We start from the raw sequence: 24,126 nt of genomic DNA, 5'->3' as shown, positions 1-24,126 counted from the left end.
AATCCTATTGATGACACAAAGGTAAAAAAGAGAACAATTGAGAGGAAATAACAATGTTTATTATTATTATTATTATTATTATTATTTGAGGATGCTTAACATACAGCTAATTTGGAATTATTAAGAAGTGATCAGGTAGAAATATAGAACATATTATTTTATAAATTACCTGAACTTTCTACTGTACTTGAAGAAACAAAGGTCTTAATGACAAAGGTAAGCCTCATCTGTTCTGAAAAGGTTCCTGCTGATACTCATGGAAAATCCAGTTACCACACTGGAATGAAAACACTACAAGTTCCTCACCATTTTTGCTAATTCCCAGCTCCCCAAACCCTTACTCCTCACAGCCATTTAAAAGCACTCTAGAATCTAAGTCATGTTTCCTTGCTATATCTATACCAGCTGTGGGATTACTTATTACTTAATTTGAATTTTAATGGATTTTAAATGTTCAATTACCTGTTTCTCTACTAAAAACAGATTGGACTTCTCTGAGCAATGGAGCTAGGCCAGGGAATTGATTGTCTCTATCTTTCTATTTTTTTCTTATGATCATTTTGGCTGACATTGCCTATGCCTTCCAATATATTCATGGGCAGAGGGAAGACAATGGTGGAATTCTTCTCTGTTGCCACGGTAGCTAAAGTTTGCAGATAGCGCAGCTGAAGAGCTACAGGAGATTCAGACAGTACCATGGAGGCTGACTTCAGTGATTTAGAAGCATTCATCTCTCCTTCTGCTGCCAGCACCTAAAGTAGTAAAGGAATATAAAAACAACATTCACAACTATGTCTGAATTTTATTCACAAGTTTCCATCAGTTCATTCCTGGGCCATTTGGGAATCACCACTATTCCATCTTTGGTATTATTTTACAAAGACTGGAAATTACAGACTTACTCCTTTGATCATTTATTCTAGGGAATGTTTTTTTTTTTTTTTTCATCTTATTGTTGACATCTCACATTACGCAATTTAAGAGATGGACCTCAAGAGGGACAGGGTTGTAGTTAGTGGATCTAGGGTAGTAGTACCAAGGAATTTCTAGGAGAGACACAAACCTAGGGTTATAGCCAGCAGGTTGTATGGTAGGAAAGAACCCTAAATTGTAATGTTGAATCTTGGATGGGCTGGTGGCAAGCAGAGATCCTAAATCATAGTTCATGGTTCTTGTGAGGTTTACAATAAAGAGATCCCTGGTAATGGTAAAGAGTAAGTCTTAGAAGACATGGCCTTATAGTTTGGTTGATGTGATCAAGTTAAGAATCTAAGGGACCCTCAGTCATAGTTCATGAATTTTATTCTAGAATGATAAGTTTCTTGGCAATAGAAATGTTTTTTTCATTTTGTCTTCATGTTCCCAGCACTTAATATAGTATCTTCCACCCAATAGGCATTGAAAAAATACTTAATAGTTAAATTAGACTGTATGTTAACAGTGAATAAAAATATCTCACTGAAGCTTAAGAACTACTTGGCAGGAAGAGTCTTTTATTCCTTGATTTCCTTGACCCCTCTCCAAACTATTCTCTTTTTTATTTAATTATTTGTGTATTTCATTTCTTTATTATTGTCATGCATTTGTTTATTGTATTTATTTCTTTAAGGTAATGGCTCTCTGGCTAGAGAAGGAGAATAGATATAATGATGTAGAAATAAATAAGTTAATACATTTTTTTTAAAATAAATGATGATTGTTTAGGAACTTGATTCACAAGTATTTGTCATTGCTACTACATTACAGTGTTTACCTACTTTTGATGTCCAAACTCAATACTTTGAAATAGCTGGGGTTCAGCTACTCAGATACTGAGCTAATCACCCACCACATTTATAGTAAAGAAAGATCACAGAATGATTTATTTTTACAATAAAAGCATGCAAAGAGGTTCAGGAGGGCTTCTATAATCTTTAGTTTTTAGGAATGCAGAATACAAACCACAAAAAAAGTGGTAGAACTGGAGATGCTTGAGTTTGCTACCAATTTCCTAAACACTTTAGCCTAGACTACATTGAGCAAAGAAGTAATGGAGCAGATATGGAATAGCTTGGTTTAATTTTATTCTTGTGTGGACTGATCTGGAAGCCAGTAGAGGGTCTTTGAGAAAAAGAGGATATAAAGTTACTTCTAAGACTTTAGCAATGAGATCTTAAGATTCTAGAGTCCAGATTCTTATACTGTAGTTCATAACCCTATATGGAATCTAATAACTGAATGTAGGGATTGCAAAATTATGATTTATTATCAATAGATGTTTGATTTGTATTCTTATTTTGTATACCTATATATCTGGGATCATCTAAAAATTTTTCAGGTAAAAAAAGGATCATGAGAGGAAAAAAGTTTTAAAAGTCCTGCTCCAGAAAACACATTGCTTTTGACCTTCTCAATAGATGGCTTTTGTTTGCTCTTTCTCTGAAAAGTTTTTTAACTACCTTGGAAACTGCTTTTGCCTTGGGGTGGAGGATACATGAATGTGTTTTTAAATGCATTATTTGAACCCTCAGCCTCTGAGCAACCAATTGTACCAGATACAGAATTACCCCCTGGAAAAATATAAAATATAGCATGTACTTAAGAAACTAGTTGTGACTAGACCTCTGTTTAGGTATTAATATTAGTGAGTCTTTTTATCTCTTATGCTATCTGTGTAACATTTCTTTAAGTAGTGCTAGACTTCATTTTCACCAGGTCCAGAGGCAAATTTTTATTAAACACTTTATTATTCAGAATAACAAAAATAGCTAACATTTGTGTAGCACTTTAGGATTTGCAGATGAATTTACGTGTTATCTAATTTGATCCTCACAATAACCCTGCGAGGTTGGTACTATTGTTATCCCCAATTTAGATGATCAAACTGAAGTGAAATTAAGTGGCTTGCTGAGGGTCACACAGTTAAATAGCAGAATTACTTTTCATCAGACCATTAATTTGTTTCATTCTCCCCATGATCCTCAAACTGGAGACTGGCTTCTAAAAATGAATGCCCCTTACCTTGGCTCTAGCCTCCCGGGTGGCCTCAGCTTCTGCCGCCATTGACCTTTGCAACTGCAAGGGGATCCGGACATCCTTTATTTCCACTCGGGCCACTTGGATACCCCATAGTTCAGTAGCATCATCAAGTATTGTCTGTTTAAGAACAAGAGAAAGAACAATGCCTATCAAAAGATATGTCACTAAGTGGGTGTATTTTTCATGAGCTCTATAATTACAAGACTCATTCCCCTTCTTTTTTTTTTTCCTTTATTAATTACCCCTCTTTAGGTTTGGCAGCCTCATGATTCCTTTATCTGATTCAGATTGGTTTATGACTAAGAAATTTTTCTAGATGGTTGAAATTTCACTAGGCTGATCCCTGGAAGGATTAATCTGATCTAAATTGTCCTGCAGAGTAATGCTCAACATTCAGTTGTGAATACTTTTCACAAATATCAATCAGGCCAGAAGGAAAGTGATTTAAGGAGTTGAAGCTCTCTGCTTCATTTGTTCCTCTTTCCCTAACTCATCCTAAACTTTACTAATCTCTTCCAAGTGGCAAATTGCTAAGAGTAATTCACAAGCCACCGAGTAAATCTCTATAATAGTTTAGCCTGAAATAATGAAAATAAAAGAACTTTAAAAGTTCTTCAGAAAATAATAACTACTGTTTATGTAATGCTTAAAGTTTTACAAGACACTTTAAAGATAGAGGGTTTCCTGAATGGATTAAGCTCTTATTATCCCCAGTTTACAGAAGATTAAAAAAAAAAAAAAAAGCTAAGGCTGAATAAAGTTAGGTAACTTGCCCAGAGTTACTTTGTGACTCTGAATCTGATACTCTATCTTATATACCATCTCATCACTGCTTCTTGGGTAGTCCTTAATTTATAATGTTAAATGAAATAAATGAAACACTAAAATCTGAAAAATCATTGAAACTATCCATATTCCCAATCCTTCCCCAACAGATAGATAGAGAGAAGACTACTCAAAGCATAAAATGCAGATTGTCGATTCTGTCTGTACTTACTTGGATGCTATGAGCAATGACTTCTCTGCCAGCTAAGATCTGGGACAAAGTTTGTGTCCCTAAGACATTCCTCAAAGTGGTCTGGGCTAGTAAGAAAGTAGCCTGGTGAACATCAGTGACATTAGCCACAGCAGAAACAGCACTGTGGATTCGGTAGTAGACTACTCCATCCACTTGGGTAGTTACAGAATCTCTGGTGAGGATCTGTACAAAAAGAAGAGAGAAAACATCAAGTTTTCCTGACTCTGCATTTTCACAAGAGGTCATGTGATGTTAGTTTTTCATCTAGATTTATGAGTTAGAAAAGCTGAATTTCAAATTTCTATATTTCCGAACAATTTTCTATCCCTTTTCTTCTCTACTATCTACTACGTTGGTAATCAATTTAGCATGAAAAAGAAAAAGGAGAGAGAGAGAGAGAGAGAGAGAGAGAGAGAGAGAGAGAGAGAGAGACAGAGAGAGACAGAGAGAGAGAGAGAGAATTTGTAGAATTTTAGAGCTAGAAGGGACTTTGAGAAGTCATAGGTCTATTCTAATCCCCTTTATTAACTAATAAAGAATCTAAGATGCAGAGAGATTAATTAATTGATTTGTATCTAAGTTTGCACAACTAGTTAAATTCAGACAACCTGGCTTCTAGTTTGATGCTCATTATAACATATCACATTATGTACATGGTCTAGAGTTGGTGAATTTCACATGGTAAAGGAGTTTTATTTTCATGGTAAGTCATTCTACTTCAAAACAATAAGTCATAACAATCTTATTTAATTTTATGGGTCCATTCAGAGGTAGAAAACAAGTTTTCCTGATTCCAGCATTTGATATTTACCAATTCAAGAAACTGTTTTGCAGTTTCAAAATGTAGATGAATTTAAAGTTGCTTATTAAGGCCATAAGGTGGCACTAAAGACCATGCTGCATTTTTGGCCAAAAGAAAAGCTTTCCCCAGAGAGATGTGAGATAGATTTGGATTGAATTGGCCTCTTGTTTTGGTATTTTGTAGATAAGATTCCGCAATGTGTAATGTCAGGGAAGTAACTGAAAAATGCTATCTCACAAAAGTAGAGATTTTTCCCAAAAAAAAGGTGAAAAACATTCCAGTCTTAATAGTACTTTTATTATTATTTTAGGGAATTAGCAACTCATTGCCCACTTGAGGAATAGACATAGCAAATGAGACATCCTAGACTACCATGGGGAAACCTTCTGTTGGCCTTGTTTTCCTAGTAATCCACATATGCTTTTCTGATTTGGATACAGAGAGTTTAGAACACCTTAGTTTTACTTCTAGATTATAGGTTTCAGAGCTAAATTCATTTAAAATGTCTTGAATTAGGAATCAAGAAAGAAATTACTGAAATTGCTTAAGTTTGCTTGTTTGCTTTTCAGAGACATTCTATATATTTGGAAAGAACAAAAACAAAAACAAAAAAGACAACACATAAAATCAGAAAACTTCCTAAGATGGGAAAATGTTATTATTGCTTGCGTAAAAGTTAGGGAAAGTTTTAAAAGTTTCTTTCAGAGACAACTTCTGTATTTTTATTCAATTCTTCTCAAAATATATAAGGCAGAAATTGTATTTCAGAAGTGGAGGAGGAGTTCCTGTTTTACCAAATAGAATATTATTTTTTTGAATGACAAACATCTTTGCAAGTTTTATGTTTTAATACTTCAAACCAATTGTAATTGTAACACTCTACTACTATATTCCCTCTACTACTATAGATGCTACCTTATCAATGATTTATTGCTGATTTTCACAGGTTGCCATGATTAAAATGAAAAAAATATTCTACAATCAATAAAATGATGAAAATGAAATTAGCCTGGCTAGTTCTGGGACCACTTATATGCTGATTCTGATAATTTTCTAGCTGTAAAGAACCTTCCAGTATTTGCCCTCCCTTTGCACACTTTGGTGAATTTAAGCTAATGTGATCAGAGCTCCATTAAAGGGAAAGGGTCAGACCTTTCAGCAATATGGAGTTAATAATTCTATTGTATTCTGCTATTTTATCTATAATACTGAATTCAAGTCTGGGCTCATGGTTTAAGAAAGATACTGATTAAAAAGAAGATGAAAAAGGATATTGATATATTGAAAAAAGTCCAAAGGAGAGAAACCACAATGGTGAAAGAAAGACTGTGGTTTCAGGTCAGAATAAAATGAAGGAATTAACCATGTTTAACTTGCTGATGAAGGTGGGGAAGGTTGAGAAATATCTTCAAATACTTAAAAGTACTATCATATAGAAAAGGGATTAGACTAGTTCAGTTTCACCCCAGAGGAATCAAGAGTATCGGGTAGAAGTTGTCATGGGTAACTTAGGCTAAACATCAGGGGAAAATTCCAATAATTAGAGTCATTCAAGTGGAATGATTTGCCTCAAATAATATAGGTCTTCCTCATTTCGAAGCTGAGGCTAAGTGACTACTTGTCAGCACTTGTCATGCCTCTAAGATCTGTTCTAGGTATAGAGCAATGATACAATAATTCTATATTGTAGTAGGGATTTCTTTTACATATAGGTAAAAACTAAATGACTACTGAGATCACTTTCAATTCTAAAATTCTGTAATTTTGTGACCTCAGAATACTTCATGGAGCAATCATCAGAGCACAATTGCAAGCAAACTTCACTCAGTTAACAATAACTCACATTTCTATGACGCCTTAAGGTTCACACAATGCTTTCATCAAACAACCAGGGCAGGTAAATTACTTAAAATCAGCTCCATTTAGCAGATGAGAAAATAGACTCAGAGAGGCAGCGACTATTTGCCACTGAAGGGTAAAGAGGCATGGGGGTCCAACTTGGGATCTCTCCTTAATTGATTCTAGGACTTTAAACAAATCACTTCATTTCCCTGGACATTTGTTTTCTCATTTATATAGAAAAGTAGATAAACAGATCTATATCTATATCTACATATCTCTATGTATAGATAGGTAGATAGATTAGATGATCTGTGGACATTATTTTTCTCATTTATATAAACATACACACATATATAGATGTGTGTGTGTGTGTGTGTGTGTGTGTGTGTGTGTGTGTGTAAAGAAAGAGATTAGATGATCCTTAAAATTCCTTCCAGATCTAAAATTTTATGATTCTATGAAAAATTATTTGAAATTAAAATTTTTTTCCTATTTTTTAGAAGTTCTAATTATAAATTGGTTCCTAATTTGTGTAAAGTGTTTTATATTCCTCCAATTTCAATTTCTGCGGAAATCTAGTATTTCCTATATTAATTTAACAAATCAGAAAGGAAACTATTGACTGATAATTTTTTTCTCCTTTCTGATTGTCTTTCTCTAGGGTCCTAATATCTTTTTATTCCTATCTTCACTTGATTCTTTTGTCCTATTCTTAATCTTGTTGGATCTTTATATAAAAGATTCTAAGATCCTGAACCCAAGGGTATTGGGAATAGCAATGACTCGTCACCATTGGCCCAGCTTCCAGCCCCATAGATTCTATCGCCATGACTTAGAAAGAAATTTCTGTGAAAAAGGAGGTCAATTTCCTTCCCACCACCAATACCAATTATTGATCCAGCAGCTGTCAAGTAAGGCCAACAGAGTCCTGAAAATAGTATTACCCTCTCTAGTCACTGGTCATGCTGCTCCCAGTCTCAATTATCATCCTGGGAAATTATCTCTGCAGAGATATAGTTTAACAACTTCTACATTTACTGCAATTTGCAACAACTACATTTACTTACAACCCAGAAAATAAAGTTTTTGTTGACAAAATCCTTGGCATTATTAAATAGTCAGTCAGATATCTATGGTTTTATCAGTGGAAATAATATTCCACTGATTGGTCTGGATGATATATTATCGCCTGCTTTGCTGCTGTACTTTGAAAATTATTGGCTGACATAGCTAAAATCTTCTATATACATATTATCTCTACCTCATTAGAATGTGTGTTCCTTGAAAGCAAGGACTGTCTTCTTTATATCCCCAGCTCTTAGCACAGTGCTTTTCACATAACAAGTTTAATAAATGCATTTTTCTTTCATCTAAAAGGACAGAAAGAACCTTTTGAAATCCACAAGAGCTATTGATGTCAGATGTTGACAAAGCAATAATGGGTAGAAGCCATGTTGCATTTATTACCTTCTGATTGGTATATTCTCAAGCAAACTTTAAAAGACAATGCAGTGGTTGAAGAAAGCTACTAGAAATTTCAATATATTAGAAGAATTTGTCTTTGTGTTTCTAATAGAAATTAATCTTGAATGATTGGTACCTCTTGTGGAGGGATGTTGCAGGTAACAGTTCGGAGATCAACTTTGACAAAAACATCTACACATGGTAGCACCAGGATCAGACCTATTAAAAAGAAGGCATATTTGAAAATGTTTTTTTCTAGGTATTCAACATATATATGTGTATATATCTAGATAGATAGATGCATACATACATGTGTGTGCATGTGCGTGCATGTGTGTATTTAAACAAACAGCTACATCAACAAATAAATTGAAGTTAAATTGGGTTTCCAAAAGCTCCCATGACATTTTTGTTATTTCTCAATCATCTCTATATTTTAATTCAATAGAAGAACATGACTGTGGAAACCTTCCTGATAGTCTACATTCCCTAAATCCCCATTATATTACAGAATTGATGGTTTTTCCACAGTTGTCTTCTGCTTCAAGCCTCCTGAAGGGGAAATGATATCTGTAATTTCTTTTTCATTTAAATATTTTAATCAAAAGAAGCAAAATCAGATGCTAGAAGAACAGTTTATGTTTACATAGCATCTTAAAATTAATAAAGATTTACACTTTTTTAAATAAATCAGTGAAAAGCATATGGAGCATAATGATTTTGTTATTGGCAGGGATGCAAATGAAATGTTGCTTTTTCTACTCTGCCTCTCCAGGTTGGGCAAGTGAAGCTCCTAGCATGTTTTGCTGTATGCTGCTAAACTCTGAGAACTATTGACTGACCTGCAGTCAATATACATGTACAACAGAAAGAGAAGACTTCGTTCACAGGAAAGAAGCTTCTTAAACAAGAATCAAGAAGTTAAAAAGAAAGAAATGATCTGGGGTCTTCTGCTAACTTTTTATTGGTTAATGAAGGTGGCTTTGGGTCTGATTCACAAAAAGTTGAAACTGCTTAGGCAATAGATAAAAGAGCTTTATTCAGGGCATGCTAAACCTTAAGGAAATTGGCTCCATTTTCCATATAAGCTAATTAAAACATAGAAAGTTAAACCAACTTGTCCAATATTGCACACTTAACAAAAACTATGATTAACAATTTTTGCTTCGAAAGGAAGTAGCAATGACCAGAGTTCGTCTGTCAGGAGGATACCATGAGATTTTTAGTTGGTAAAAAGTGAAAAAGTGCACGTTTTTCCTACACTATGATGCTGGGGTGAGGTAGGAGAAGAAGCATAGCCTGACGGTCTTTCCTGGGTTTCCTGAATATCCTAGAACTAAGTTCTATTACTTAGTACCTAGCTCATTATCCTAATTATGACTCTGCTAATAAGAATCACAATTTGAATCCATGTCTTCTGACTCCAAGTTCATTGCCTTTTCTATTGCACTGCAGTGCCTCCTCACTATTTATTGGGACTCCTGTGTGAGGATTTATTTTGTTGTCAGTGAGTTGTTTCAGTCAGGTTCAATTCTTTGTGGCTCCATTTGGCATTTTCTTGGCCAAACACTGGAACAGTGTGCTACTTCATTCCCCACCTCATTTTACAGATGAGGAAACAGGCAAACAGGGTTAAGTGACTTGGTCACGCAGCTAATGTTTAAGTGCTTAAAGTCAGGACAATGAGTCTTCCTGACTTCAGGTCTAACACTCTATTAACTGCACCGCAAAGTTTCCTCTAGGACTTATAAAGATTTCACAGTTACTAAACTGAAGATTTAATGCACTCCTGTCATGAATTAATTTTTTTATTTATTTGGAGAGATAATTTTCAGAATGAATGCATTAAAAAATTAGCGTTGGCACATTGGATGCACTGCTACATTCTCATCATATGACATTATAGAAGCAAAAGATGGGTTTTGATTCTAAACACCATGAAAATGGCTAATAATCCCATGCCAATGGGAGTATTGAGGGGAATTATTGGGATGCTTTCTTTCTCCACAAAATCCTGATCTTTCAACATTTGTTTTGACTTGTCTTGAGAGTGACTGCTTTATGGTGACTTCCTCTGTTGATGATAGGTAACAGATGGGATACAAAGTGATGTTTAGCTTCAATTAGCTAAAGTGTGGAGTCTTTTCATTAACAATTTGGATGACTTCCCACTGGTCCTCATGGCATTCTGAGGTAATTCATTAGAGACATGTATGACGAGCATAGTTAACCTGGGACATTCAGCACATGAAAGCCCCTGGGAAACAGGTTCATTTGTAAAAGATGGTTTTTCCTTCCAGCATACTACATGCAAGAACTATTCTATTGTCCCCAGATCAAGCTTATTTTATTTTTCAGTCCTATCCTGCCAAGTTAGAATGATTCTATTGCCCTATTCCAGAGTGATTAACTAGAGTACACACTTTAGTTGTGGTGGTTCTATATCCCCTCTTTTTTTTCAGACTCAGAAATCCATTTCCTAAGTCTTTGGTCCAGAGGTTCTGAACCTTTTTTCATGTGTTGGTCTGGTAAAGTCATTGGACTCCTCAGAATAATATTTTTAAATGAACAAAATACATAGGAATTCCAAGGAAACCAATTATATTGAAATATAGTTATCAAAATAATTTTAAACAGAAAAACAAGTTTATGAACCCAAGGCTTAGTATCCTTGTGGGTTTTTCAAAGTATATTTTTAGAAGGGGAGATGGTAAAATTATAATTATTTTCCCTCTAGTGATTTCAGTATTAATTGGATATGGCTATCCTCTTAGTAAAAATCTTACATATAAAAGTATCCTCCATTTATATATATATTTATTTATTTATTAAATGTTTAGGTACAATTCTTCACTGGGCTTATAAGTAGCATTTTTTTCCTACTTACTTGGTCTCCTGGGAAAATATCCTAAGATAGTATTCTGATGGGGCTGTAACTAAGCTAAGACCATCATCCCAGGGGCCATATTTCACTTTAACCTAAACTTCATGATCTAGACTCCACACTATGTGATACCCTTTTTGAAGGACACGCCCCTCTTTTGATATGTGCCTATTACACCCTTTCCCCTTTGACTTCTTCCCTCTACCTCTTCCCAGGAGTTGTTGTACATGTGCCACCAGAAATGATGCTAGATCCCCTGGGAGATGGGCTAACCCCTCTTTGGTATAGTAACACATAAGCAGAGCAGATTATCCTCATCTCATCTAGCCAACACAGCCATACCTTTAAATCAATCAGCCCAGAGTGCCAGGATTCATACTTGGAGTCCTGATTGATTGGTATCTTTCTTCTTTGACACTCATTTGATTTGAATTGTACAAGAGGAGGGCACCTCTTAAAGTAATAGTCACTCTGTTCAAATAGTCTGGCCCAGACCATACCTTTATCAAATCTCTGAATTGTAACCTAGTTACTCAAAAGTTTAAGAGGAGCAGCTTACTCTCACTAGTCATTTTTGTTTTTCCTAAAGATACCTGTCCAGTGGGAAGTAGGAGATGGCAAAAAAGATGGGTTAAGCCCATAGATTTTACCCAGAGACCTCAAATCCCTTGGCTTCAACAAGACCACTCAGCAGCTCAGAGGACATTTAGAAATCATTTTAAATAACTTCATGAGTGCAATGTTTCCATTTCACGTCTATGATTCTCCAGGGAGTCCTACCTTTGAGTGGTATTACCAAAACTGTCAACAGAGCTTAACTGCAGGAAATATTATTTCTTACCTGGTCCTTTTGCTTTTTTTGCTTGGATTCGTCCAAGTCGGAACACAACAGCTCTTTCATACTCTTTAACAATCTAAGAGAATAGTAGAGTGGATTTAGCCTTAATGTTGTCATTCAGCAGCTTTTAGGAGTAATCCCTATTATTTCCCCAGAGTGTTACCTTTAGGCACATCCATATGGAGAAAGGAAAGGTGATGATCATCAACAGGAAAGAAAGGGAAACCAGGAACCATCCACAAGCCCCAATGGTTTTACTGTGGGCATCTATTGAATGAGTAGGAGACAGGTTATTGCTATTGTGCATTAATGAGCACTGACATCTTAAGTGGCTGCCATCCAGTGAAGATGATATTCATGTAAGAGGATAGATTTGCCCAATTCTGCTAAAGTGACAAGTTTAGTCTATTCAAAATTAGAAGTTCACTTTCATACAGGGCTTTATTACCAATGCATTTTTCTTACAATTGTATAAAATCGATGGATAATGTAGCACCCAATTTGATTCAATTCAATTTTCAAAACATTTATTAAGTACATATAAGAAGTGGTGTACTAAGAATTAAGGATATGAAAGCAAAAAAAGAGAAAATCCCTTCAGATACTTACATTCAGCTGGGGAATATGACACATACAAATAAGTAAATACAAAAAGATTTAAATAGGGAGAAAATTTGAAAAGGGAATAAGAGAATATAGGTTACACTTTTACAATAAGCTCTCTGAAGAGAAAAAAAAATGTATAGATATATACTGAAAAAGTAAATGGCTTAGAGGTCACATTCAAGTTTTATACCAGAGAGATTAGTGCTATAGGAATGTGACTCTATACTATTTCACAGATGAGAAAACAGGTTCACAGAGGCTAAAGTGACTTGATTGAAGTCATAAAGGTAATAAGTGACAGAACTGGAACTCCAATTTCTAAGTCTGTGGCCATTTCTAATCTTCTATAACTTTGTGGGGGGAGGGAGGGGAATTTCTTTTGTACTGTTAACTTGAAAGCAACGACAGTGTCTATACTCCCTGTTTGATTTCCACACTTACCACCAAAATATTTCTAAATTATACATTTCAATGACCTTTTTTCAGCCTTCACCCTCCTTGATTTTTCTGCAGTAGGTGGCAGGTCAAACTATATTCACCTTTCTTGACATTTTGCTCTCCGTGACACTACCTTTTCTTGATTTTCCTTATCGTGTATTTATATATGTGCATTATTATCTACCACAATGGTCTGCATACAGTGGATGCCAAATAAATTTTACTATGTATTAATAGGTATGCACTGTTGTCTAGCAAAATGTACTGCATTCAATGGATGCCTAATAAATGTTTAGTATGTATTTATATGTATACATTATGATTTAATATAAATTCTCCATGCAAAATATATGTTTACTATATGAATTATATGTTTCATTGCACTTACGCCTGAATTTAGGTTCTCTCAGAGAAAATGAATGTTAATATGTTAGATTTAATTCCTCTTACAGTAGTTATTTTGCTCATCTACTGATAAAAGATGAGCCAACTCCTCTTCCTCATTACCTGTGTGGGATGGGTAGAAGGCATAAGGGTTCAAATGGGAAAACATCAAACAGGAATTTCTAGTTGGAGATGCCATGAGAGAAAGGCAGGTGCCTAGCACACACAGCCAAAGCCACCCTAGGGAGTATCGGAACAAGGAGACATAAAGACATGTCTGGATACTAATGTAAAGATGTGCACCAACCCAAAGTTTCTGCTTCTGCCATTCGGAGATTAACAGACCTACCAAAGGCTGAGAAAAAAAATACTGAACCTGTAATACAGTGGGGTTGCAATTACATTTAACTATGCAGGGATTTCACTAATTCATACACTGAGTTCTCTTGGACTATGAGCTCAACCTCTGGGGAGGTAAACAGAGCTCCCTAGGAGGGATCTCCTCAACTTCTTTACTAAGGACTATGGTCATTTCTTTGTTCTTTACTTCTTAAATAAATCTGTTCTATTTTTAAAGCCTTTGTTAGCTTGGATGCTTACAAAGGAACTAAAGGTCCTTTGAGAGACATGAGGCAGATTCTAATGTTTCCAGGAAAGATATTCTATTCAAGAATGAAACAGTGGAATACAAGAGGTACTGTGACCCAGTTAAAATACATTGTTTTACATGTATTGGTCAACCTGCCATCTGGGGGAGGGAATGGGGGGAAGGAGGGGAAAAATTGGAACAAAAGGTTTGGCAATTGTCAATGCTGTAAAATTATCCATGCATATAACTTGTAAATAAAAGACTATAATAAAAATTACATTATTTTAGAGTAGTTTTAAGTTTTTAATAACAGAAAACTGCACTACATTTTTGGAGATCACCTATATATTCTGATGAATTAACAATTTCAGTAAAAACAGCATACAGGTTTGGGATTCAAGGATGAAATACAACTGTGGCAAAGAAAGTTAACAATATATCAGGTGCTTTTAATTTAAGGATAAAAAAGATAGTATAACAGTAAAGACACATAATATATATGTAACTCAATAAATCATGAGTATAATTTTCAGTTAGGAAAAAAAATGTTTTATATGTGGATATACACAGTAGTTCTTCTGGTAAAAATGGAATTTTGTATGACTTTTGTGATGAAAAAGGGCAGATCTTTTCTGTGTCATAATTTTTATTATAGAACATCTGGGCCGATTTCAAGAAAAAGTACTCTTATTTTAAAGGAAAGAATATACAGAGATAATAACAACTACTCACATCAATGGAGGCAACTCTCCTGGGGGGAAAAGGAAAAGATAAAATAGGAGGACTTCAGGGAAAAATTGGAGTCCAGAGAGGAGAGAAAAGAGGTGAGTCCAAATCTTTTTAAAAGTTATATTTCAAATATTAAGGAAAGAAAAAGTAGAAAAAGAGTTAAGGTAATGCAATAGGAGCATCAAGTAAATATTAGGAAGAGAGTTCTCAAAGAGGGAAGAAGACAGGTAATAAAACTTTGAAATTTCCAGCGCAGTCAAGGAGGCAGGGAGAGAAGACTGAAAAGAAGAGAAGGAAATATTATAAAAGATTGATGGTAGAAAAGACCAATAAAAAAGAAAGTGTATTATAGATAAAGCCTAAGTCTCTAAGGATGGAAGAGAATTGTACAAGTATGTAGAAAGCATAAATTTAAAATCAATGTACCAAAAATTGACACACGCAAAGAGTGTCTCTGATGGCATCTTCCCACATAAAGAGGCTGAAGATACAACTTTTAGGAAAGTTGTGATAATGTTCAATAAAAGTACTTTGGAGAAGCATTCCTGTAAGTATAGACAATCTGCAATTGGTTCCAAATTGCTATGGTTCATTCCCTCAAGGAGAAAGAAGGATTATGCTGAGATAATTTTTTGTTTGTTTGTTTTGGGAGGCAATTTGGGTTAAGTGACTTTCCCAGGATCACACAGCTAGTAAGTGGTAAGTGTCTAAGATCAGATTCAAACCAAAGTTTTCCTGACTCCATAACTGGTACTCTATCCACTGGGGATTTATTTATTTAGTTAGGTCATTTTTGTTTTTACTAGATGGAAGAGAAGATGCTTTGCCTCAGTCTCTACCCAGTCTTAATCATCTAATCGGACTGAGACCTGTTGAAGACTTTAGCTTTAAAAGGCCACTATCTCCCGCTTCATCCAGGGCCATCTCCAGTCATCCTGACCTACATCTGACTGTGGGACCCAGATGGCTCTGGCAAGGAAAGTGAGGCAGGTGACCTTGCCCAGGCCTTGCTCACCTAAATCCAATTCACTTGCATGTCATGGCATCACCTCCATGATGTCATGGTCCTCTTCAAGAATGAAGAACAAACAACAACAGATATGAGGTTAGAACTGGGACTGCTTATAAAAGGATTAATAATTAAAATAAAATTTCATACTCTTTTTACTCCAAGGAACAAGGAACTTTTGGGACCCAGCCCAGGTTGAACTGAGATGAGGACTCATCAGGGAACTCTGAAGCAATGCTGGAACTGATCCTAGGGACTAAACTAACTCTGAGTTCATTCTTTCTAGAAACCAAGATGGTAAAGGAGAGAGCGTGCCCCTAAGATGTTGAGGGAAAATATATATTTATTCTTGCTAAATTAAAAAAAAAACTAAAGAAGACAAAGGGAAAACAATTAGAGAGGAAGGGGAAAGAAAAGGGGAAACTCAACAAATACTTGGTCTCTAAATGCATCACAGTAAAGCATTATAAAGTAAATTGGCCAAAGTTCCTGGAAAATGAAGAATGGGCAAAGTTATGTTTACAAAGAAAAAGTTTGTGAGATCACTTTAAAGTGAAGGGAGAAAGAAAAAGAAATAGAATCAAGGCTTTGCAAATAAAGCCTATCCATGTTAACAAAAATGCAGAAACTTGCAAATGTATAAAAGAATTGAGAACTAGTCAGAAAAAAATTTAAGCAAAAGAAAACTGAAAAGTTGAAAATATTGAATTTGTAAGAAATGCACATAAAATCTATGAAAACTTTGCAGCCTCTCACAATCCCTAACTTCCTTCACAGATGGTACAAATTTTTTTTTATATTAACAGCTAGCACACTAAATTACTTTACATTTATTTTTACATATATGTTTTTTATTTAATTTAATTTTATCTTTTTATTTAAAAACATATGCATGGATAACTTTTCAACAATGACCTTTGCAAAACCCTATGTTCCAAATTTTCCCCTCTTTCCCCCCAACTCCTCCCCCAGATGGCAAGTAATCCAAATATATCTACATATATTTATAAATGCACATATCTTCCCTCAATATAATAGTAAAAAACAGAATTATTTCATTTCTTTTTTTGTCCATCAGTGTAACATTAAACAGGGTCTTAATAAAACCTTATTCACTGATAATGAATAGGAAAGTGAGATGTATCATTACTTCTAAGTAGAATTTACTGTATTATTATTTTGATTTTGTCATTTGCCACCTGTGCAATCTTTGTGGTCTCTTAAAGAGACCATAGAATTATCACAGAGAACCATGGGAAGAGACCTCAGAGATAATCAAGTCTACTTTATGGAAACTGAGACTCAGAAGAGAGAATTTGAACTCAGATCTTATGACTTCAAATTCAGAAGTCTTTCTACATTGCATCTCTTGAGCAAATAAATTAACCTCTATGGGTCTTGATTTCTGTACAATTAGAGATTTTTGGATTAGAATATCTCTAAAAGTCTTTCCCTGTAAGTCCTGTGAAATCTATATATATGATAGCTTCTGAAACTGCAGGTTCCACTGGGGGATGGATGGTCACACAGTATAAGATAAATGATGGTGATAGAGACATCACAAGTTTTGATCCTACAAGCCTCTCAGGATTTCTGGTAGCTCAAAAAGGACATCAGCCTGACCAATATCCTCCTTGACCAAACCTTGGACTTTTCTGTAAGACCCACTATTTCCCCTCTGTACTGCACACGCATTTTTTTTTTTAGTCTGAGGAAAAACAAAACAAAAACAAAAAGCCTCATTGACCTATGAGAGGATCCCTGGGGTCCCACCAAACTCGTGCGTCATCAATCACCAAGCACAGAACTCAGCTTCGTTACACCCTAAGCCCGCTGCAAAGTGAATAAGGGAGAACACGGTTCATCTTCCGAGAATTCCACCTGAGCATTAAAATTACCCAGGCTGCCCCTGCTAGGAGAATTGGTGGTGCCCTAGCTTGTCATCAACATCCCGTTAGAGAGAGGCAGCCAGGATCTGCTCTGCAGGGAATCAGCAGGGCAGGAACCAGTGGGATCTACCCAAGCTGGGCCACATTCTAGCTGCCTGCAGAAGGAAAGTGCTCTCTGGCTAGCACATGTTTGTCTTGCCTTTCTTACTTTGGGACAAAATCAGTGAGCAAAGAAATACAGACTGAATCTGAAGGTTAAAATTATTCAGGGAAGGAAATGTAAATCAATCTTGCTGTTTTTCCACTTTTCAATCTTTCTAAGAAGCATTTTTTTTTAATAGCTATTTATTTACAAGTTATATGCATGGGTAATTTTACAGCATTGACAATTGCCAAACATTTTGTTCCACTTTTTCCCCTCCTTTCCCCCATTTCTTCCCCCCCGATGGCAGGTTGACTAACACATGTTAAATATGTTAAAGTATAAATTAAATACAATATAAGTACACATGTCCAAACAGTTATTTTGCTGTACAGAAAGAATCAGACTTTGAAATAGTGTACAATTAGCCTGTGAAGGAAATCAAAAATGCAGATGGACAAAACTATAGGGATTGGGAATTCTATGTAGTGGTTCATAGTCATCTCCCAGAGTTCTTTCGCTGGCTGTACATAGTTCAGTTCATTACTGCTCTATTGGAAATAATTTGGTTCATCTTATTGTTGAAGAGGGCCACGAACATCATAATTGATCATCATATAGTATTGTTGTTGAAGTATATAATGATCTCCTGGTTCTGCTCATTTCACTCAGCATCAGTTCATGTAAGTCTCTCCAGGACTTTCTGAAATCATCCTGCTGGTCATTTCTTACCAAACAATAATATTCCATAATATTCATATACCACAATTTATTCAGCCATTCTCCAATTGATGGGCATCCACTCAGTTTCCAGTTTCTGGATACTACAAAGACACCTGCCACAACTATTGTGCACATACAGGTCTCTTTCCCTTCTTTAAAATCTTTTTGGGATAATTAGCCCAGTAGAAACACTGCTGGATCAAAGGGTATGCACAGTTTGATAACTTTTTGAACATAGTTCCAAATTGCCATTCTCCAGAATGGCTGGATGTATTCACAATTCCATCAACAATGGATTAGTGTCCCAGTTTTCCCACATCCCCTCCAACTTCCACATTATCTTTCCCTGTCATTCTAGCCAATCTGACAGGTGTGTAGTGGTATCTCAGAGTTGTCTTAATTTGCATTTCTCTGATTAATAATGATTTGGAGCATCTTTTCATATGGCTAGAAATAGTGTCAATTTCTTCATCTGAGAATTGTCTGTTCATATCCTTTGACCATTTATCAATTGGAGAATGGCTTGATTTCTTATAAACTAAGAAGCATTTCTGAGGAAAATCTCAAAATCAAGCTATGATCATTAGTATGAGGTAGCAGTGAAGTGAGTGGAATATGATCTTGGACAAATCATTTTAACCTTTGCCTGCCTTAGTGTCCTCATCTGTGAAATGGGGATAATAATAGCACCTATCTCCCAGGGTTATTGTGAGGATCAAGTGACATATTATATTTTAAGGCATTCTTCAAATCTTAAAGTGCAATATCAATCCTAGCTATTATTAACAATAATTAACAATTATTATTTCACTTGGTATCTAGGAGGTAGTTGGAACTTCTGGAGTTGAGAGGTTATACAAGCTGTGTGCTTTAGGAAGATGGATTTTGTAGCTGTCTGTAGAATTGCTTGGGGAGCAGAAAGGTTGCAGTTCTCTCAATTTCTTCCTATTCATATCAAAGAACTCATCAGCTTTGTTGCTTATTTTCTTTCCCTTCTCCCCTCATGGAAATGAGGAAGTGTCCTATCCTCTCCAAAGCTAAACTCTTCACCTGGGATTTTGATCCCTCATCCCTTGCCCATCAACTGTCCTCTTTATCTCTTCCTCTTCACAGCTACTTTCCCACACTTAACACACATGTCAAATTTTCCCCTTGATCAAGATACAGTTAGGACTTGTGGTCTGGGGAAATGCTAGGTGGAGAAATTCCCCATACCAATGCAGGTCTGTATATACTCTACAATGTATAGTTTTGGAAATTTGCCTAGAATTCTAAGAGATGTGTGTATACAGTACATAGATATATGTGCACATATGTAAGAATATGTCTACACACATGCAAGTTAAACACATATATACCCACATGCCTATATATCAGAAAGAGAGAGAGAGAATGTATCTTATATAAATAAAGAGATGGATTTATTGTTTACTATTTTTTCAAAATATTTGCTCATGGCAGAGGGGAAAATAAATTAAGATAAAATATAGATTAGATAGATGTATGTGTGTATAGACACACATATACATATATGAATATGTGTGTGTGTATATATATGTATATATATAGATATCTATATATCTATATCTATATATCTATATCTATATCTATATCTATATCTATATCTATATCTATATATATCTTTTGTAATCTAGTTTCCATCCCTACCACCACTCTACAGAAAGTCTCTAAAAGTCCCTAATAATTTTCCAATGGCCATGCCTTCTCTCTAGCTATTTCACTATTGCTAGCCACACTCTTCTTCTTGAGAGTCCTAAAGTAAGGATACCCTCTAGCTCTTTAATTATTCCCAAATCTCCTTTACTGATGCTGGTACCTTCTTTTCTCCCTGTACTTTCTTGGCTTTCTTTCCTCTATCTTTAAATGGGCTTCTCTTATGTTCTTATTCAATTTGTACAATTCAGTTCTAAATGTGGCCTCCTCTAAACACTTAATATTCTAATTTGCATTACAATTATTTGTGTGTAGACAGGTCATATTCTCTTACTAAAATGTAAGTTCATTGAGGACAAAGACTATGTTGTTTGTCATCTTTATATGACCATTTCTAATCACTTTGCATTGCACATGCAGCAGAAGGCACTTAATACTTCTTTGTTTAATTGAATTATGTATTATTACTTCTTTATATATGTCTTTATTCCCCTAGCTAGATTGTAAATTCCACAGGAACAGTGATTGTTTTAACCATTTCTTATGTCTAGGATTTAAAACTACTTTTTTATACAGTTGTCACTTAATAAGTAGTAGTGGAAACATAAATGATTCTGTCTAGAGCTTCTACGAACACTTAATGGGAAGTAGAAATCTGATAAATGTATTCTGACATGACAGAAAGAAAAAGGTCATCAAACATTTCTGGGTTGGTTGTTATGTCGCAAAGAGCCTTTAGCTATTATCTATCAGAAGCCAGTGATTTTCCAGAAGCACAAATCTGAGTCAGGATCTCATCTACTCACTCAATAAACTCCTGTAGCTCCCTATGACTTTGAGGACAAAGTAGAAACTCTTTAGTCTTCTTAATCTCCCAGGCTCCCTTGCTACTCTCATTATTATGTAATTAAATTGGTGTGGGCTCTCCCTGAACCAGTTCAGATCCCAACCCCTTCACCTTCTGTTAACATACAAATACATATCTGTATTTTCCAATAAATTCACCACAGAAAACCTTCCCAGTGCACAGGGGCCTTCCTTTTCTTTTTTTTTTTTTGATGTCTCAGGGGTACCAAGGTACACCTTTTGTTCCTTGGCTGTCTGTCATTTTTTCTAAATGACCAGTTCAACATTGTTTCTAGTCCTATGGGATATGGAAGCTCAGGTATTAAATAATGGGAAATTATTCATGAGAGTTCCTAGAAAACACAGAATATGCCCTGTTCATATTTTTTTAAATTCCCCAACAAGTCCCTAGAGTTGTCTTGTCAATAATGGATGCTTCCTAAGTTTTTTTTTTTAATTAAATGAATTTAAAAGACTTCCCCGGAATAGAATTGTAGGGTCACAGATTGAGAGCAAGAAAGAACCTCAGAAATCATTTAGACACCTCATTTTAAAGATGAGGCTTGGGAAAGCAAATTTGCCCAGGGTTATACAGGTAGTAATTGTGGAGGGAAATGTAGGGTAGAACAGAGGAAAATGTAAAGCAATAAAACTATCCTCCTGAATACATAAAGTCTTAGAATTTCTTAGAATTTCAGGAAGAACTTTTTGGTGTGCAACTTATTTTGAAAATAAGACAGGGGTAACTAGATGGCGCAGTGGATAGAGCATCTACACTGAAGTCAGAGGACCTTAGTTCAAATCTGATCTCAGACAGTTAACATTTCCTAGTTTTGTGATCCTGGGATTGCCCCAGCAATTGCCTCAGCAAAAACAAACAAACAAACAAACAAACAATTAAGTTTGTTTACCCCACTACTTTGGAAGAACTTACAGACAACAACGGTCAGTGAAAAGTAGATACTTCAATCAGCTTGCATAATGATTTATAGCTAAAATAAGAAGCAACTGAAACAGTACTCTCAAAATAACAAAAATTAATTTGGGAGAAAATGGGGGGGGAAACAGCAAACATTCTTTCTTGGGTTGAGATAATCATCATTCAAAGTTCTCTTTTAAAATAGCAGCTTCAAATTTAGATTAAAAATAATAAACAACCATAAAATGAAGATTTTTACATTCATGAAGCCGGCCAGATAGCTATAACTATTGTGAACTTGTTTGGATGAAAAACTACTTTATACATGTGGCAGCATGCCCAGAAGTTATAGTTCTTGGTGATCCCATTCATATCAAGGGTCTTCCTTCATGATACCTCAGTATACACTGACAAAAGAATCCTGAATATTTATATCAGACTTTAACCAACATAAGACAGAAACAAGTGTTAACAGTTTTCAGAGCCTTTCCTTCCCCCCCCCCCCCATTTTAGGCTTTTGTCTTAGAGATGAAGGAGTTCATTTCTAGAGGGGAAATATTTTAGTTCAACATATCCAACAAAAATTTATGACAAAAAAATTATTTTTTTTTCAGAAAAAAAGAAAATAGACTAGTCTCCAAGGATCCCAAGAGAGATATCAGATGGCTCTTTTTCTTACAGAACTTAGGTTACTTCAGTGTTCAAAAATTTTCCTTCAATTTTCCATTTATTTTAAAAATTTCTCCTACATCAATACATAGACACTTATTCCCTTTTCAGCTTCAAACAGCTATTGTTGTTGTTTTCCTTTGTTTTCAAAGAGGATCTAACACTGCTAGGTCCACTTTATTCTCACTTCTTTTTGCTATTTCCTTTGAGATCTCTGTACTTCTTTGCCTCAAGATGAATTTCAACAATTTTTTTCTAATTCTATAAAGTACCCTTCAATAGTTTTGAAGGTTTTTTTTGAGGGGTGAAGCATGTGGTATTGACTAAATATTCATTTAGGTCCCATTATCATTTTTATTATGCTGTCAACATCCTGTCCATGAGCAATTGATGTTTTTCACATTATTTAGATTAATATTTCCATAAACAGCGGTTTATAGTTATATTTATATAGGTCTTGAGCATATCTTAGTGAATAGACTCCCATATATTTTATTTATTCTGTAGTTATTTTAAATGTATTTTCTCTTCCTCTCTCTTTCTGTATGGTTTTATCGGTGTTGCAAAAGAATGATGAAGATTTGTATAAATTTATATTATATCCTCCAAAATTGCTGAGTTTTTGCTTCAATTAATTTTAGGCCTATACCCAAAAGAAATAAAATAAACAGAAAAAGGTCATATCTATACAAAAATGTTTACAGTCATTACTTTTGAAGCGACAAAAAACAAACAAACAAATTGGAAACTAAAAGTATATACATCAATTGTGAAATGGCTAAATAAATAATAAATAAATGGCTAAATAAATAACTAAAAGTACATACATTTTTTCCTTGTAGAAAAATGAAGTATATTGGTCTTTCCAGTTTTTGCCTTGAGTTCATTCTAAACATATAGTATACTTCAATCATGACAGAGAAAGCATTCTCTAGCTTTTTTTCCTTTTATCAGGCTTGACTTATGATTCATTTTTCCTTTCATTCAAAAGATAATCAGCTCTCTGTCGAACACTGCAGAAACTAGTCACTAACTTTTCCATAAAATTAATGTAAAATTTAATTGTTTTTATACAGATGAAAAAACAGAGCAATCCACAAGCTTTCTTCCTCTAATCAGGAAAATTATAGATTTGATTTGATAGTCTCATTAGTTCTAAATGAGAGAAAATCCAGGCTTCTTTAGTTAGTAAAATACATGCCACAAATCATGTTACATTCAATTAGTCCCTAATAAGATCATAGATTTAGAAAGGAATTTAGAAACTATGGAGTATAAGTCCCACCATATGCAGAGGAGGATATGCATAGAGATCAAGTAATTGTCCCAAGACACTATAGATATTACATAGTAGAATTAGGATTTGAATTTACAACCTCAGATTCCAGGTCCTGGATTCTTTCCACCTATGCCACATAACTCATTTACAACACTCACTATACCTCTTCTATTATAAAGTGAGGAAAGAAAAGGAACCTACCAATTAAATTCTCTTTATCCTGCTTTTCAGGGGAGGACACCCCAGAATCCATCACATCCTCAGAGAAGACTTTATCACTATGTCGTTATGGAGGGATTGGTTATCAAAAACAGATGAGTTGTGACTGTGAGAAGGTCAGAAAGGAAAGAAGAATGAGTACAGA

General features: G+C 35.0%; 1 protein-coding gene across 1 annotated transcript; it reads right to left on the bottom strand.

The window, feature by feature from the left end:
* Positions 1 to 69: 69 nt before the first annotated feature.
* On the bottom strand, positions 70 to 24,126 carry STOML3 (stomatin like 3). Its single transcript, XM_051987401.1, has 7 exons — positions 23,964 to 24,126; positions 12,030 to 12,133; positions 11,870 to 11,942; positions 8,281 to 8,363; positions 4,016 to 4,219; positions 3,001 to 3,135; positions 70 to 752 (listed from the first exon to the last, which is right to left on the bottom strand). The coding sequence occupies exons 1-7, from the start codon at positions 24,013 to 24,015 to the stop codon at positions 531 to 533; spliced, it is 873 nt and encodes a 290-aa protein (XP_051843361.1). The 5' UTR covers positions 24,016 to 24,126; the 3' UTR covers positions 70 to 530.

Source organism: Antechinus flavipes, chromosome 3, assembly GCF_016432865.1.
Source record: "Antechinus flavipes isolate AdamAnt ecotype Samford, QLD, Australia chromosome 3, AdamAnt_v2, whole genome shotgun sequence".
NCBI classification, from domain to species: Eukaryota; Metazoa; Chordata; class Mammalia; order Dasyuromorphia; family Dasyuridae; genus Antechinus; species Antechinus flavipes.
Note: the sequence above shows the minus strand (reverse complement) of the source record. Positions and strands in the feature narration are given on the sequence as shown.